Raw genomic sequence first — 19,040 nt, forward strand, 5'->3', positions numbered from 1 at the left:
CCACCAGAGCTGTTGCCAGAGAATTGTATGTTAATTTCTCTACCATGAGCCGCCTCCAACTTCGTTTTCAAGAATTTGGCATTATGTTCAACCGGCCTGACAACCGCAGACCACGTGTAACCACCCCAGCCCAGGACCTCCACATCCGGCTTCTTCCCCTGTGGGATCATCTGAGACCAGCCACCCAGACAGTTGATGAAACTAAGGAGTATTTATGTCTGTAATAAAGCCCTTTTGTGGGGAAAAACAAATTCTGATTGGCAGGGCCTGGCTACCCAGTGAGTGGGCCTGGCTCCCAAGTGGGTGGTCCTATGCCCTCCCAGGCCCACCCAAGGCTGCGCCCCTGCCAGTCATGTGAAATCCATAGATTACGCCTAATGAATGTATTTCAATTGACTGATTTCCTTATATGAACTGTAACTCAGTAAAACCGTTTAAATTGTTGTATGTTGCGTTTATATATTTGTAAAATAGGTAGTGTTAAGTAATGGGAATGAGTCGAGATGATTAGGGTCCACAGTTTCTCTCCTGACCACGTGGCTTGACCAGGAAAAACTCTGGGCCCCTTTGGGTGTGGTCAGGTCATGTTGACAAGAAAGCCGCTAGGCCCTACATAGTGTATGACAAACAATAACTGTGAAAGTTACGCTTTCCGGCCAACAGGAGCTGCCTCTCTTCTCTAGAGCTGGTTCTGTGTTCTATGTCACTCTGCCGCAGTACAAGGGGGGGTGCAGAGAGTATCAACACATAGCTGTCCTCCTTGCTCAGGTCAGAGTTGTTTCAACCTTATCTACCCTGCTTTATCTCCCATGGTCTCTGTGTCCTTGGCTTGTCCCCCTTCTCTCTCTCTAACTCAATTTCCCTCTTCCTGAAGCCTTTGACTTCTCCCATATCTCCACGGTTCCTGACATCAGGGCACTGGGATTGATGTCACTTTATGGACTAGATAAAGATGCAGAGAAAATGTAGGAGGAGTAAAGGGTTTTGCAAATCATTAACATCTGCTGGTGAGACTGCAGCTGGCATTTATGTATCCACAGCACATTAATGAATTAATTATACCACAATCCATAAATATATGTTTTTTCCTGAACATGAGACCTGACCAGGGAAAACTCTAGGCACAAGTCCAGAATGTATCCTGGTAAAGTCTCTTTTGGTCGGGAGCTGTGGCAACCCGTCATTCAGGGCTGGTGTATTTTTGTTGGGGGGGCATGCCTGTTTTGCGTGCTATTTTGGCATTAATACTTGTCACATATCAGTTTGCAAACAATGTAAAAAAAAATATATATAGATAATTTAGTTAATAAAGCCGCATACAAACATGGTCTCTTTTTCGTTTTCTTGAGTAAGGCAGCTTCAAAATGCAGTTTTTTTCAGCCTAGTTCAGTGCTTTCTATGGTGGTGGGGCAGGCCAGCAGAAAATAAGAGCATTGCGCTGGGATTGGCTCAGTATTCTGTCACTCATGGGGACCTTACGCAATCGCCAAGTTTAAATCCTTAGAAAGGGTAGACATTCAACATTTCAGCACTTTGGATCCTGCCATAGAGTTATATTACAAGTGCCCTTCCAATAAAGCTCAAGGTCATTGGCCACAGAAATTACGTCAAATCACGTTATACTATGTACAGTAGCTTTGATTGGACTGATCATGTCAACATCTTACTTTCACAATCTTAGCTAGCAGTCATCATCATGAAACAAGTCTACTGGCAAATCCTTTTTAATCCTTGTCATATGAAGAGAAAATATAGATAAAACGTATCGGTGCTTATCGGCCATAAACATTACACAACAATTTGGAGATCGCAAATTCAACAATGAGTGGTTTGTAAGGAATCGGTGACAGTGGCTTACTGCAAGCATTGCACCTGGGAATTCGGGAATAAACAGCTCAAACTGGGAAAATATGTTTTGAACGGTTATTTAACTCGGAATTGTAAATCCGGCATCTTTCTCTTTGATTACAAATTTTTCCCACGAAGGACCGCCGCGCCACTTTCCTGTTAAAGCACATCACAGTCCAAACATGTCTTATGCTGCTTCATCAATTATGTAGGTAGTAATACTAAGTGTATGTTGTGTAGTAAGTAAGCTGTTAGTAGCCCATGTGCCTCACCCTAATAACTTGGTCTATTTTCACCAACGCGGTATTGTAAACACATCGTTCCTGGCAGGTGTGTGCTTGTTTACTAACTTTATTTGTACATCTTTAACAGTGCTACTGACAGTAGTGGTGGCGCCTGGCTTGCACGTGAAAATTCAGCACACACATTCTAGAATTGAATTGTGTTATTTGACGTGTCAAATTAAAATCTTAATTAACGCGTCAAAAAAAAAGAAAAAAAGCCAGCTGTAGCATTGACAAGGTTTTAGAAGTGCTGTTGGGATTCTGCTGTTGGGACAGCTTTATGTAGGCCCTAACAGTTTGTTGGCACCGTTTGTCACCATTATAGTGCAATTCTTGTATTGTTTAGTGTTGTGGCTTTGCTGGCATGCCTCCCACATTTTTTATTTTGCACCACCAAGATTTACATGCTAAAATTGCCACTGGTGGGGAGTAACTCAGGTCCATAAGAAATGTTTACATAGTTCAGTCTAAATGCTTTCTATTCACTGTTCCTTTCCCTTGGTGTGAACGTCTGGGGATTCTCCCAAAGACACTGTCTTACCTGCACTCTCTCAGAGACCTACCGCTTCTACAGGCCACAGTTCAACCCCAGCCACATGCACTTTATTCTCCACTGCTTGGGTGAATCTCTTTCTCTCCATCTATCTCTTTTTCTCTTTCTTTAATTTTTCTGTCAATCTTGATGTCTCTTTGTTGTTGGCCCTGGCATATCCAGAGTGACTGTCCACAGCACCATAGAACGTTTCAGTGAGCAATGCTCAGGTTGTTTTTTAATGTCTCAATATTTCCACTAGATGTCATCATTGAGCTATATATACATGCTTCCAAGATGTCCGGCCCACATTCCATTTTTACTCAATTCATCTGAACAAATGGGATGGGCAGGTCTAGCTAGGAAGGAGTATATGTGTTTGTGGCAGATAACATTGAACACTGTTTGACTATAGTCTTCCTACTGTCCTTTACTCCATGTACAAAAGGAATTAGCTAATTGACAATATATTGTCTGAGCAAAGAGGTTGGGATTGAGCACAATCGAGTATGTGTAGATGTCTTACATTGTCGGCAGCTGTAGCCTTTGAACACTTGAATGGTTGTTAGTTCAGCCAGATGTTTCATGTTCAGTATTCAGGCATTGTGAAGATGCGTCCCAAACGGTACACTTTTCCCTATATAGTGCACCGTAAAGGGAATAAGGTGCCATGTGGGATGCAAACTGAGTGTTGTTCTCTCAGGGTACACAGCTCTGGAAGACAACAGGCCTCTGTCTCTGGCCCTGGTAGGCAAACAGCTCCCCCATCATATGCTACAAAACTCTCACAGCTGACCACTATGGTTCTGTAAACACCTTTTCTTAGAAAACACATTATGACTTACCATAATATGAGAGCAGCTGTGGGATCCATGTTGCAGATGTGCATCTAAAGCTGGGTCTACCACAGGGGTATGAAGAAAGCCTACATCCTCTCCTCATCATCATGTAAAAACATTAAGCACTAATGTAAACTTTAAAGGGATAGTTCAAATTATGACACATTGGTTTCCTTACCCTTTGTGCACTGTATGGACAAGGTATGACAGCAATCGATGCATTGGTTTTGTTTCCTCGCCACTGTTTCCAAATGCTAACGTTTTATGATTTGAACATGATGCGTGAAAAATGCTGATATCGGTCGCATGACTTGAATGGGATTTGTCCCACAAACGCTAAATGCTAAATGGGATTTGTGCCACAAATACATTTTAAAACTGTGCCAGAGATACTAAACCAAAGCATGGATTGCTGTCCAAGATGACTTTCCAAGATGACGTAGCAGTCAGTCATGTGTTGTGTTTGTCTTTGTCTTATCCGTGTCTTATTCCGTGTAAATAGCCAGTTTTTTTTCCTTCTTGTATACATTTTAATCTCACTTTCTATCTACGAACTAAATATACTTTCCTGCAATCCGCCTCACCCAAATGTGGTACGAATCTGCTATTTTTATTCCTTATAACTGGAACCTCCATCAGGAGCTAGCCAGCTAACTAGCTACTAGTCTTTGTTAGCCACAGCTAGCGGTCTTCACCTTTTAGCTCGGACAATGCATGCCAGTCTGCACACCGTGATATCAACCCAGAGCATATCAGACTGCTTCTCCCTATCACCGGATTCCTGCCGCTCTGGATCATTACACCGGATCGGGTGGCTACTGTTAGCTAACGCCTCTTTCCCGAAGCAAGCACCAGTTAACCTTGAGCTAGCCACAAGCTAGCCCCATATACCAGCTAATTCTAGGGCTACAATACCTCTTTTGTCAATTGGCCTGGAACCTTTGTTGTCGACGCGGAGCCCCGCCGATCCATCACAACTGGTGGTCGCCCGATGTGGTCCCAACGGGCTTTTCCATTGCGATGTCGCCGAAGACCCATCTTCTTGCCCCGGCCCGCTAGCTTTTTAAGCGCCGTGTCTCCCACTCGCCTGGCGTAGTACTGACTACTGAACGGCTCTCTGACTCACCAATTGCTGTTCTTTGGACCCTGAGATCACTCGGCTACACAGCTGATGCACCCTGGACTTTTTAAATAACACGGTACCCCATTTTGTTTTCTCCTGTCGGCCCCAGCCTCGAACTCTGGTCCTGTATTTACCTAACTGACCTGCTCTGCCCATTCCCCCACACATGCGGAGACCTCACCTGGCTTAACTGGTCCCACCAGAGACGAAACCTCTCTCATCGTCACCTAACGCCAAGGTTTACCTCCACTGCACTCACATCCTACCATACCCTTGTCTGTACATTATGCCCTGAATCTATTCTACCATGACCAGAAATCTGCTCCTTTAATTCTCTGTTCCAAACCAACTAGATGACAAGTTCTTATAGTCATACCCTTATCCTACTCCTCCTCTGTTCCTCTGGTGATGTAAAGGTTAACCCAGGCCCTGTAGATCCCAGTACCACACCTATTCCCCAGGCGCTATCATTTGTTGACTTCTGTAACCGTAAATGCCATGGTTTCATGCATGTTAACATCAGAAGCCTCTTCCCTAAGCTTATTTTATTCACTGCTTTAGCACACTCCGCCAATCCTGATGTCCTAGCCGTGTCTGAATCCTGGCTTAGGAAGCCCACCAAAAATTCTGAAATGTACATCACCAACTACAACATTTTCCGCACAGATAGAACTACCAAAGGGGGCATGGTCGCAATCTACTGCAGAGATAGTCTGCAGAGTTCTGTACCCAAACAGTTCGAGCTTCTACTTCTAAAACTCCACCTTTCCACCCACCTCAGCCCCCAGTTGTACCCTGGACTCCATATGCGAATTGATTGCCCCCCATTTATCTTCAGAGTTCGTACTGTTAGGTGACCTAAACTGGTATATACTTAACACCTCGCCGTCCTACAATCTAAGCTGGATGCCCTCAATCTCACACAAATTATCAAGAATCCCAGTGGAAAGAGGGGAACCGGCCAGGCAGAGACAGCAAGGGCTGTTGCTCCAGAGCCTTTCCGTTCACCTTCCCACTCCTGGGCCAGACTACACTCAATCATATGACCCATTGAAGAGATGAATCTTCAGTAAAGACTTAAAAGTTGAGACCGAGTTTGCGTCTCTGACATGGGTAGGCAGACCGTTCCATAAAAATGGAGCTCTATAGGAGAAAGCCCTGCCTCCAGCTGTTTGCTTAGAAATTCTAGGGACAATTAGGAGGCCTGCGTCTTGTGACCGTAGCGTACGTGTAGGTATGTACGGCAGGACCAAATCAGAGAGATAGGTAGGAGCAAGCCCATGTGATGCTTTGTAGGTTAGCAGTAAAACCTTGAAATCAGCCTTTGCTTTGACAGGAAGCCAGTGTAGGGAGGCTAGCACTGGAGTAATATGATCACATTTTTTGGTTCTAGTCAGGATTCTAGCAGCCGTATTTAGCACTAACTGAAGTTTATTTAGTGCTTTATCCGGGTAGCCGGAAAGTAGAGCATTGCAGTAGTCTAACCTAGAAGTGACAAAAGCATAGATTAATTTTTCTGCATCATTTTTGGACAGAAAGTTTCTGATTTTTGCAATGGAAAAAAGCTGTCCTTGAAATGGTCTTGAAATGTTCTTCAAACGAGAGATCAGGGTCCAGAGTAACGCCGAGGTCCTTCACAGTTTTATTTGAGACGACTGTACAACCATTAAGATTAATTGTCAGATTCAACAGAATATCTCTTTGTTTCTTGGGACCTAGAACTAGCATCTCTGATTTGGCCGAGTTTAAAAGTAGAAAGTTTGCAGCCATCCACTTCCTTATGTCTGAAACACATGCTTCTAGCAAGGGCAATTTTCGGGCTTCACCATGTTTCATTGAAATGTTCAGCTGTGTGTCATCCGCATAGCAGTGAAAGTTAACATTATGTTTTCGAATAACATCCCCAAGAGGTAAAATATATAGTGAAAACAATAGTGGTCCTAAAACAGAACCTTGAGGAACACTGAAATTTAGAGTTGATTTGTCAGAGGACAAACCATTCACAGAGACAAACTGCAATCCCTATCACTAGCCTATTCAACCTCTCTTTCGTATCGTCTGAGATCCCTAAAGATTGGAAAGCTGCCGTGGTCATCCCCCTCTTCAAATGGGAGACACTCTAGACCCAAACTGTTATAGACCTATATCCATCTCTGCCTTTCTAAAGTCTTCAAAAACCAAGTTAACAAACAGATCACTGACCATTTCGAATCCCACCGTACCTTCTCCGCTATGCAATCTGGTTTCCGAGCTGGTCATGGGTGCACTTCAGGTCCTAAACGATATCATAACCGCCATAGATAAAAGACAGTATTGTGCAGCTGTCTTCATCGACCTGGCCATGGCTTTTGACTCTGTCAATCACTGCATTCTTATCGGCAGGCTCAACAGCCATGGTTTCCCAAATGACTGCCTCGCCTGGTTCACCAACTACTTCTCAGATAGAGTTCAGTGTGTCAAATCGGAGGGCCTGTTGTCCGGACCTCTGGCAGTCTCCATGGGGGTGCCACAGGGTTCAATTCTCGTGTCGACTCTTTTCTCTGTATATATCAATGATGTCGCTCTTGCTGCTGGTGATTCTCTGATCCACCTCTACGCAGACAACACCATTCTGTATACTTCTAGCCCTTCTTTAGACACTGTTAACTAACCTCCAGACGAGCTTCAATGCCATACAACACTCCTTCCGTGGCCTCCAACTGCTCTTAAATGCTAGTAAAACTAAATGCATGCTCTTCAACCGATCGCACCTGCCCGCCGGACTAGCATCACTACTCTGGACGGTTCTGACTTAGAATATGTGGACAACTACAAATACTTCCAATCTATCTCCAATCTAAAATTAAATCTAGAATCGGTGTCCTATTTCACAACAAAGCCTCCTTCACTCATGCTGCTAAACATACCCTCGTAAAACTGACTATCCTACCGATCCTTGACTTCTGCGATGTCATTTACAAAATAGCCTCCAACACTCTACTCAGCAAATTAGATGTAGTCTATGACAGTGCCATCCGTTTTGTCACCAAAGCCCCATATTCTACCCACCACTGCGACCTGTATGCTCTCGTTGGCTGGCCCTTGCTTCATATTCGTCACCAAACCCATTGGCTCCAGGTAATCTATACGTATTTGCTAGGTAAAGCCCAGCCTTATCTCAGCTCACTGGTCACCATAGCAACACCCAACCGTAGCACGCGCTCCAGCAGGTATATTTCACTGCTCATCCCCACAGCCAACTCCTCCTTTGGCCGCTTTTCCTTCCTGTTCTCTGCTGCCAATGACTGGACCGAACTGCAAAAATCACTGAAGCTGGAGACATATCTCCCTCACTAACTTTAAGCATCAGCTGTCAGAGCAGCTTACTGATCACTGCACCTGTACACAGCCCATCTGTAAATATCCCACCCAATTACCTCATCCCCATATTGTTATTTATTTTTGCTCTTTTTCACCCCAGCATCTCTACTTGCACATCATCATCTGCACATCTATCACTCCAGTGTTAATGCTAAATTGCAATTATTTCGCCACTATGGCCTATTTATTGCCTTACCTCCCTAATCTTAATACATTTGGACAGACTGTATATAGATTTTTCTATTGTGTTATTGACTGTACGTTAGTTTATCCCATTTGTAACTCTGTGTTGTTGTTTTTGTCGCACTGCTTTGCTTTATCTTGGTCAGGTCGCTGTTGTAAATGAGAACTTGTTCTGGTTAAATAAAGGTGAAAATAAAATAAAAATGGATTGCTTTCAGACCTTGTCCATGGACTGCTTACAGGGTAAGGGAACTAATTTGTAATTTTGAAATATGGGTGAAATATTCCTTTAAGGGTTCTGCACTGAGATAAGAAATTGGCATGGTACCATAGACCTAAGTTGACAAGCTAATATTTCACAACAATGAGATCGATATCACAGGTGTCGTACAAATCATAATAATCATTAACACAAAAGCTCCATAACTCCCTAAATGTCTTCCTCAGTGTACTTACTTCTCCTCCACCTAACCTGATTCCACTTCCTTTCTTCCCTTCTCTGTCTGTGTGTCTTAGGGATGGAGCCCCTGACTCTTCTTTGTTTCCAGTAGTTGTTAGAGTTGCCCCACATTGACAACAGAAGGATTGCTTTGTATGGAAAGGTATAGGGTCGTATTTCCTGCTATATTGCTGCATTGATTCTAGAAAAAAAGTTGATCATCCATGTTAGATAAAACAGTATTCTGTCTATAGTCACTACTGCATGTGAGTACCCCAGACATTTGGTGGACTTCTGACACTGAAGATGTTGGCAGCAGCCTCTCTCAAATGTACTAGAATTGTCCCTTTAATCTTCCTTTGAACCAAAAACATGAGTCTTAATTAAACATGTATTTTCAGGCTGCATCTTTGTTGCATGATGTGGTCAATCTGAGGGACAAGAACTTCCTATTTTTACATGGAACTGCAGATGGTGAGAACCATTATGATCTATTCAACTATTGCGAGATTTAGGGGAATTCTTTCAGAAGTGCTACAAAAATAAAGGTATACCCCATATGAGATATTGGATTGATCTATTTGCACATATTTGTAAAGTAACACTTCCATCTTGCAATACTCTGTTTTAATTTATTTTCTCTTTCAGCACATGTCCACATCCAGCACACTGCCGAGCTAATAGATTGTCTGGTGGCAGCCAAGGCAAACTACTCTTTGCAGGTGTGAGAATTTTGCATGAGGAAAATTTGAAAAGGCATGTAGTGGGAAGGGAAAGTATGCTCTGAAATGTCTCTTTTTGAGTAGTTTGCGTACTTATATTTAAATGATGGATATTGTAGAACCTGTTCATTTCAAAGATCCTTAAGAATGTTTTCTTGTTTCTGAAGTGAATTTGATATTGAATTACATATTTATTTGTTTGTTTACTGTTGATTACAGAGCACTCCTTCAGCAGTGGCCCTGTCCGAGAGGATCAAAACTGTAATGTATCACGGTTAAATTGTGACTGACTGACTGATCTACAAATAATAATGAGTCGTTATTTATGATGCAAGGTGATTTGTAAATCAGTCAGTACACTGTCGCCTGCAGTCGTTTTGGTGCTCTCAAACACTGCCAATGTACCGAGTTAAAGACAGTTTCAGGTTGGATATTTGACGGATATTTGTGCTTTCAAACCTCAATAGCTTTCAAACCACTTGAGCTACAGACTCCAAATATTTTCACGATATGGACATTAATTCGCTTTGCAAAGCTAATAAACATGGAAATGTGAGCAGCATTTTGTATTCCTTGTTGAATTAGTTAGGGAGCGTAAACAAAGTACAAACTTTTTTATCATTAGCTCCTTGGTCATGTGACCTACTGACTTCAAACAAGGTTCAGAATGTACACTGATTACCCTTCTATATTCCACACCCTTTAGTTTGTCCATTTTCATCTCACCTGGCTTCCAGGCAGACCCCCATTGACCTGGGGGCCTGGGTAGCATGCCAAGGTCAGATACCATCAGAGGCTTTTCTGTCTTACAAGCTGGACATCAGTTGCCACTACTAACCTTCAGCGTACTTTAACTGGGTTTTTACATCCAACATCAAGTGCCAGCGCAATACTTGTAGGCTTGAGAACAGACAGAACCGTGGGAACCACCTTTACCAGCGCTTCATCGATATTCCTCACTTTGACATGAGGGGGTCACAGTCACCCCAAGGGTAATTTGAGTGCGACCATGACAGGTGGGTACACTCGTTTGAATTTCATCAAGTTGACATTCAGTGATCCGTGCCCAGTGGGAACCTAGGATTCTTCCATCCATTTTATGGTTCCGCAGCTAATCATTGGGCGTGGATGGTACTACCCACATCAGATGTAGGCCTCCCTCCCCAGAGGAGCTGGAGATACCTCTCCCCACTTCGTAGGGCATGGTGCCGTACGATCCATGTAATGCCCTGTCACTGCGGGGCCAATGGGTTTATTCTCCGCCTCAAGTCTAGTGAGCGTAGACGAGACCTCCCCACCTACAATGTGTGGGGCCGGCGAGTGCCGTAACTGGGTAAATCTGCGAAAAGAGCCCGGCGCGCGTACAGAGTTTCCGCCGCGAACCGCCAGACCCAACCCCCCACCGGTCCGCCTTCGGCCCACCGACGGACACCACCCTGACAAACCACCGCACGCAACCCCTTGCGAAACCAGGTATGAGAGACTGCGAGATGGGCCGCAAAACAAACCTCCAGTGGTGGCGAGAGGAGGGCGATGGAGCGACTGTTCCCACAGCCGCGGCTCGAGCCCAGCCCTGCTTCGCACCCCAGCCTCACCGACCCAGACCTTAGAGCCAATCCTTATCCCAAAAATACAGGTCATTTTTGGCAACTTTCCTTACCTACGTTGTTTAACATGCCAGAGGCTGTTCACCTTGGAGACCTGCGGTGGATATGGGTATGGGTATGGCCCGGCGTGAGAATTACACCCTCTCCCCCGGATTTTCAAGTGCCAAGGAGAGCTCACCGGATGCCGCCAAAACCGCAACTCTTTCTATGGCATGGGCCCTTCTCTCGGGTGAACCCATTCCAGGGCCCTTCACAAAGAAAAGAGAACTTTCCCCGGGGCTCCCGCCAGCTTCTCCGGGATCAGCACGTTACTGCAATGGATGCATCGCGGCGCCCGTCTCTGCCAGCCCGTGGATATTCTGAAAGTAGTTTGAGGTCAGTAGGTCACATTAACAAGAAGCTATTGAAATGTGAAAGTTTGAAAAATTAATGTAAAATTGCGTGAGATGAAAATGGACAAACTAAAGGGTGTGCAATTATACTATACTAAAGGGTGTGCAATTAACCAATGTGAAATGGCTAGCTAGTTTGTGGTGATGCGCGATAATAACATTTAAATCGGTGACGCGACTTTTGTGGCGCGATGGGTAACGATGCTTCATGGGTGTCAGTTGTCTGTGTTTGAAGAGGGTCCCTGGTTCGAGCCCGGGTTGGGGCGAGGGGACAGACGAAAGCTATACATTGATGCTGTTGACCCGGATCACTGGTTGCTGCGGAAAAGGAGGAGGTCAAAAGGGGGGTGAGTGTAACCGATGTGAAATGGCTAGCTAGTTAGCAGTGGTGCGCGCTAATAGCGTTTCAATCGGGTGACGTCACTCGCTCTGAGACCTGAAGTTGTTGTTCCCCTTGCAAGAGCCGTGGCTATTGTGGCACGATGGGTAACGATGCTTCGTGGGTGACTGTTGTCGGTGTGTGCAGAGGAGCCCGGGTCGGGCGAGGGGACAGACGAAAGTTAAACCGTTACACAATACACAAGGGTACAGTGGACATTGTAGGAGCTGTTGAAATTCTAAAGTTTACAAAATTAATGTAAAAACATGTGAGATGAAAATGGACAAACTAGAGAGTATGCAGTATAGAAAGGTTGTCAGTGGACATTCTGAACCTTGTTTGAAGTCAGCAGCTCACATGACCAAAGAGCTATTGAAATTAGAATGTTTACCAAATTAATGTAAAATCATGTGAGATGAAAATGGACAAACTAAAGGTTGTGCAATATAGAAGTGTATTCAGTGGACATTCTGAACCTTGTTTGAGGTCAGTAGGTCACATGACCAAGGAGCTATTACATTTTTTAAAAGTAAATAAATTATTTAAAATATTGCGAGATGTAAATCGACAAAAAAAAGTGTGTGCAATGTGTGTATGTTAGCTAGAACCGTTTTGAAAGTTAGGTAATGGTTAAAGAGCTATTGATTTTTGAAACATTTGATTTGGCACTATGTTGACGGTCCTTAACTGCTGTTGGTGGACGTAAGAAAAACTACAGGAGAATATCCAACCTGAATCTGGTTTTACCTCGGTGGCCAATGTATACTCGGTTCAGTTTGGAGGGTTTTGTCTAGATGGGATACAGCTGTTTTCAAAATTGACTTTTCATAGCAGGTTAGGAGAACTTAGGTAGTGAACGTTATTTATAATAAGGGTTACGTGGAGAAAATCGGACATCTGAAATTAAAATGGATGGCTCTCCCTGCAGCAAAATATATTTTACCTAAACCCTCCCTGAATGCTTGAAAAACTGCAAGTGACCCTCCCCTATATTCAAAATAAAGAAAGTGGATAGCAGAGAACGTCTACCCTCACTCTTAGGACAGACCAGAGCCTTAGATATCCAGTTTTAGTAAATGTTTTTCATTTTGCAAGCATATAATGCCAAAGTAGAAATGTTTATAGTGCACAGGGCTGCGGGCCAGAAGGTTGTGGTTGTGGGTTCGCAGTCCACCATAGGGGTGGGAAGAGCTCCTGTATAGTAAAACCATTAATTCCATGTTATTTTACAAATTAGCAGATTTGTTTTTAGACCACACAAATTATTGAAATGACAGGTTAAGAATAGACAGATAGATATGTCTTTGTTCATCTTATATTTCTCCAATGCCAAATCAGTGTCTTTGCAACGAAACTGTTCCTGTTTGCAAATAATTAAATCTGAGATGCCATTAGGAATCTGAGCATGGTATCTTCAAAAGTTAGGTCTACCTTTCCACCCCAGACAGAGTAGGCCTACCAAAGCAGACAAATGTAAGCATTAACTGCTGGCTACTCTTCTTCTGTGGCTTAACCCAACAAGAGAAAGTGTTTCCCTAAAATCTATTGTACAGAAAGTGAATAGCTTAATCAATTTCTAGTGACAGAATTAGATTACTTCCCAAGCAAAGTCTATTTTTTGTCTCCTCGGCTATAGAAGCCTCTGAATGTCAAAGAAACGAAACAATGATATCCCCATATGAGTCACGTATTTTCTGCGTATTTCCAAAGCGTTATAGATAAATTTATATAATCAGATTTTAAAATAACAAGGGGTAGGCCTGTGCTTTTTGCCATTTTCTTGAATAAAAACGTAGGCCTATGGCATACCCTCTCATAACCCATCAATTGTAGTCTTGGTTTTAACTTAACACAGAGTAGGCTATTTAAGAAGTGCGCGGTGGAGGAATTAAACTATGGCTATAGAAATAGGAAGAAATAGGCCCCCAAACAAAGCCCTCCTTGTTAGTAAAGTCTAATTAAAATGAATTATGCCTACTCGAATTTGCCTAATTTCAGCACCAAGTGCTTTCCATTTCTGATTGCTTGGCTGCTGTTTCAAGTTTCAGCACCACAATGTAAATGACTGGAATCGGGTTTATTGTGAGGTCAATAACTCTGATAAATACATAATGGCCAAGAAACATATTGTTTTTAATAAAAATCAATTATAGTAGTAAAGTCACATTTGACCTCAGGCCCTCCTCATCAAACTGAACAGAACATAGGCTAGTCTGCGCGCATTATTTTGCCTCTCCTCCTGAACTGCCACCTGTTTACTTACACAGCACAGCGATTGGTTATGCAGCACACGAAATTGTTTTTGATCAGCAGGAGCAGTGCAGGTCGGGCTCAGGGTTGGAATATCCATTGCAGTGTGTAATGCAGTCTTGTTTTATTTACACCATTCCAGCAACTAACTTAGAAATATAACTTTGCTCTGTGATTCTCCTATCATGCACGTCACAGCCTATAGGCTAGGCTATGGTTCTTTTGATTGAGACCACACTCAAATAGCCTATAGGCGCACTTGATATTGCACCCCCAAAGAAGAATCAGATAGGGCCGGCATCAGGCACACATCGATATATAGCATAATAAGCAACTTATTCTAAAACACTGATAAATATAGACATTTCATCAATTACAAATGCTATGACCCTCCCCTGGACTATATTTCAAAGGCACACATCGATATATAGCACAATAAGCAACTTATTCTAAAATACTGATAAGTATAGACATTTCATCAATTACAAATGATATGAAATCTCCTCTGGACTTGATTTCAAAAATACTAAACCTTCCCCTTGACTGAAATTGAAAAAATAATTAACGGCTCCCATTTTCTCCCAGGGACCCATTATGTACATTTTGATTAATTCCTTGTTCAGCAGGTTAAGCTAAATAACGTAACTGGTTAGGAGAAGGGTTAGGTTTAGCAAAAAAATATATATACTTTGACAATTTCACAAAATCTGTATCCTGTCAAGACATGACCAGTTTGGCGTTCTAAACGCAAACTGGCGAAACGAAAGACAGCCGTGGACCATTGCACATTAGCGATTAGAATGCAATACACTTAATATTCTAAATAAAAAGTACGTTTCCCTGACTGTGATGCGTATGACTTTTTACATTAAAGACCGGTGGATATTTGCCATGAAATCGAATTATGTTTTCGGGTTTCTGATTACATTTGGTTTGGGTCCTAAGTGTCTCTGGCATAAACTTGGACACCTCTTGGTAGCGTCCCTGCCGTTGCCTACGTCACCAGTTTTTACCGAATGCGATGGAACAGCGTGGAATTAACATTTCCAAATCGTTGTAGCGGTGGCTGAAATTAACAAACAACAGGTAATTACTGATCATTAAATGTTAAATTTTGTCTTTACTACACGTCAGAGACGGTTCAGCACAGTAGCATGCACGAATGGTCAGTGAGTGTGATTTACCATTAATTTATTTTGATTTACATTAGCTAGCTATAGTCCCTGAACTTGAAAAAAAAAATGTTCCCGAACAATTCCCCTGAATGTAATAACTCATTGAGAAATGACTTGCATGTCTCCATAATATTGATAAAATTGTCTGTTTCTGTATATTTGGTGTGTTTTTCCCCCCCCAACTCTCTAATTTTGCTTAGATGAAGATGTGGCATCCCTTGCAATCACTTGCTCTGTGTGTGCTACTTGCTCTCTTTGTAAACCACTGCCAAGGAGTCAGGCAGGGCCAAGATCTCAAATGTGGAGGTAAGTCTTTGGATTTCTACCATTTTACTACACTAGATCCTGTTTAATGTCATAATTTCATCCCAAACCCCTTATTTTCTACATTGTGCGTCCACTTTTGGTCCGCATACTTTCGTTAAACTACCTAACATTTCGCTATTGTCCATCAGCGTGTAGGGCCATGGTGGATGAGATGGAGTGGGCAATATCTCAGGTGGATCCTAACAAAATGATCCAGACCGGGTCCTTTAGAATCAACCCAGATGGTAGCCAGTCTATTAGAGAGGTAGGTGTACCTGAGGGCTACTGGCTTCTTCATTGGCCTTATTTTACACATTCAATGTTATTTATTTGTCGGCTGGGATTCTACAGCGTTGTTTTTAAAACATATTAATGTGTTTTCACAGTGTTTCCTATTATAGGGTGTCGCGGTAGGGGATTTTGCTATAAGACCGTTAAGGTACCACCGTTGAGAGTGATACAAGTCGTCTCACTCAAGTTCTTATGTCACCCGGCTAACAGGTGACTCACAGGCCCGCCGGACTGTCCTGGTTATGTATCCTGCCCTTTTATTCTGAGATTAGCCTTTGTGGTGCCGTTAGGCGTGTTTCGGGATCTTAGATAATATCAATCAGACTTAGAGTACCTCTCCCTTGTGGTAAGGCATCTTTAGTTCCCAAAGAGTAGACTCTTCAACTCTCCATTGCTCTATAGAATTCCCGGAGACTCTTGTATCTAGACATAAACCATAAAATCGGTGGCCAGCCGATTTAATGCCTATTTACCTTTTATAGAGTAGACTCTTCAACTCGCCGTTGCTCTATAGGGTTCCCAATCACTTTTACTATCTAGACAAACGATTTACGATTTAATGCCTACACCCGTCGGTTAATACTGCTTGAATATTAATACAGAGTAACTTTGCTTTTTACAATATAAATGAGTTGGCTGTCCAATCCTTTAAATTGTCTTTTGTGTAGAAACTAGACTTGTTCCCCTAGAATGGGAGTGTCAGAGGTGTTCTCTCCCCTAGGGTTTTGGGTCTAGTTTCTACTTTTTATTCAATGTTTGCAAGTCACACAGTTGTACACGTTATTACAGTTTCCTTTTTGTCCTTAATATATAACATCAACAATCATCAAAACACTTACTACTATTAATTCCTTATATATGTACAACAAGCAGTTAATTACCTTAGCGTAGAATGACCTGGTTGGTCCCCAAAGAGTATGTTCTTCCACTTACAATTGCTCTAGAGGCTTATCCAATCACTCAGTATCTGTTTCTCCTACTAGAAGTTTGTACTATGCTTTACTGATTAGTGAAGAGAACGTTTCGAGACACAACCCCCTTATAACACCACTGTTGCTATTCACCCACCTCAGTTAGGAGGTGGATTTATTCAGCACGAGGAGTGTGGAGGGTAGTTGTCTCAGTATGTCTCGTTCAGAAATCAGAAGTCAAGAGATACAATTGTTCTAGAGTATGAAAGTCAGATATTACCTTTTAGGTTGATGATAGTTGAAGTATCACAAGCTGTCCGTCGGTGATAAGTCAAGTAGCACTATCATGCCCTCTTAAGGAAGGCACTCTCCTTATATACTCTTTTCGGGACCAGGCCAGCTTTAGCGCTGAGTCATATTCTAACCTTGTGGCGAGCTATTTCTGTAAAGGGTCAGTTTGACATGTTACTCTGAAACATTACTAATGACAGATGCATCCTCTATCCCCAACTCTTGCATCAGTTTAACCCATTCAAATTCTACTGCTAGTCTAGCTCTTCCTCGTTCCGTCGATGGCCCGCTCTCTCCCCCTTCTGGGGGCGGTGCCCGAATGCAAGGCATCTCCTCGGGCCAGCTATCCGGCCCCCACTCAAGAGGTGGAGCCGGTGGTGAGACGTTGTGTGCTGATCCAGCAAAGGAGGTCCTTCCTCAGAGCCCCTTTTTGTGCTACCGCATCAAGGGGTATCATCTTTCTCTCTGGTTGAGCTCACCAAAATTGTGTTCCCCCCCAGGTTCCTCTCGCCCGCTCTGAGGGTAACCTCCTGGAGCTAATGGAGGAGGTATGTGAGAGGATGAAGGATTACGGGGAACGCTTGGAACCCACCACCAGCAGGGAGACCTATGAGAGGGTCACGTCTCGGAACGGCAAACCCATGGACCTCTCAGAGGCTAAACTGGATTCCAGAGTCACATCCAGCCTGAAATTTGCTGTGGGTAGCCATTTTGTTTTCATTTTCACATGGTAGGGACTAGGGATGATGACACGCTATAGCTCATCAGTGAGACATTCTAGAACCTCTAATGTAGTGAATGATAATGACTACAGTTGATTGCATCTTTGTTGCAACTTTCACACAAGCAGACCAATGCAGTGGAAACTGTCCACATCCATATGTTTGTACTGTAGGTTGAAGCCAGTGGCTCCAAGCTTCTGCATCTCACTGAAATGTGTCCCCCACTACATCTTATTTAACCATTATCTTCTCTGTCTTACGTAGTGTGAGACCATCGTTGAACAATATGAAGACGAGATCATCGAATTCTTTGCCCATGAAACAGACAACGTGAAAGACAAACTCTGCAGCAAGAGAACAGGTATACCACCATCTTACTTGATCCAATACATTATATTGACCACCAGAGACTGACTACATGTATTGCTTTTGGGGGGATACACCTTTTTACAAAATCGTGTTTGGAATGACTTGTAATACAATGTGAAAAGTGAAAAATCAATACCAAAATGTAACTCGTTGATGGGTTTTTTCTGCAGACCTTTGCGACCATGCTCTGCAACTCCCTCATGATGAGCTATGATTCCATCCTACAGTTCACACAGCTCAGCTTTATACACAACTACCTTCCACTGCATTAGTGGGGCTGCAGACAATTCAGAGCAGCTCCAGCACCAGGTGCTTACTGTCTGTAATACAGGAATGGGGGGAGTTGAAGATTGTAGAACTCGACACTAGCTCGTTCTGCTCTATCAATCACAAGATGCAAGGTATAACTTATTGGGCAACTACTGTTAAGAAAACTCATGACATCAACTATATTCTCACATTTGTGCTATTGTGCCTCAACCTATATTGTCCTTATGCAGGTGTGTATGATGTGGGTAGAACACTCTTGTAATGTGTATATTACTGCAATGAATTCAAATCAAGTGTATTGGTTGCATGCACATATTTAGAAGATGTAATTGCGGGTGCTATTTATAGTATTTCTAACAGACTGTTGTAGCAATGGGGGGGTGGAAATGGTATCACTGGACGATTTCAGGAGTTTAAATGTTCAAGCTTACTCTTGAAGCAGATGGTGAATCAAATTCTGTAACAATAGTTAAGATAGTAAAATTGTTCAGCATGGTTGCTGTGCTTGTTGCTTTGATTAATTGTATCCTGTGAATGATGGAAAGGTTTGATTTATACTTTCTCCAGCAACTCCCATTCCTCTTCTATTTTGTGTATTCATCTTTTGTCATGGTCATCTGTTTTTCATACTTTGATGGAAATATATTTCTACAACAATCTGGAGTTGTTTTCAGTGTGTTTTAGTGTTGCATTACACACAAGTGGGTTTGTATTAAGACATGAATAATAACGAATCAGACAAACTTT

General features: G+C 42.8%; 1 protein-coding gene across 1 annotated transcript; it reads left to right on the plus strand.

Moving 5' to 3' along the window:
• The first annotated feature begins 14,944 nt into the window (after window positions 1-14,944).
• On the plus strand, window positions 14,945-18,952 carry LOC139413625 (protein canopy homolog 2-like). The gene is made up of 6 exons (XM_071161235.1): window positions 14,945-15,044; window positions 15,334-15,439; window positions 15,589-15,704; window positions 17,433-17,630; window positions 17,919-18,015; window positions 18,194-18,952. Exons 2-6 carry the CDS (start codon window positions 15,334-15,336, stop codon window positions 18,235-18,237), a joined length of 561 nt encoding a protein of 186 aa, XP_071017336.1. The 5' UTR covers window positions 14,945-15,044; the 3' UTR covers window positions 18,238-18,952.
• The last annotated feature ends 88 nt before the right edge of the window (window positions 18,953-19,040 follow it).

The sequence above is a fragment of the Oncorhynchus clarkii genome, chromosome 7 (genome assembly GCF_045791955.1).
Source record: "Oncorhynchus clarkii lewisi isolate Uvic-CL-2024 chromosome 7, UVic_Ocla_1.0, whole genome shotgun sequence".
Lineage (NCBI taxonomy): Eukaryota > Metazoa > Chordata > Actinopteri > Salmoniformes > Salmonidae > Oncorhynchus > Oncorhynchus clarkii.

Excerpts from the sequence above, each read along its gene's own strand:
- LOC139413625 (XM_071161235.1), top strand. The coding sequence starts at position 15,334 with ATGAAGATGTGGCATCCCTTGCAATCACTTGCTCTGTGTGTGCTACTT. Across the intron at positions 15,440-15,588 it reads CCAAGATCTCAAATGTGGAG|CGTGTAGGGCCATGGTGGAT; the intron begins GTAAGTCTTTGG and ends ATTGTCCATCAG. Across the intron at positions 18,016-18,193 it reads ACTCTGCAGCAAGAGAACAG|ACCTTTGCGACCATGCTCTG; the intron begins GTATACCACCAT and ends TTTTTTCTGCAG.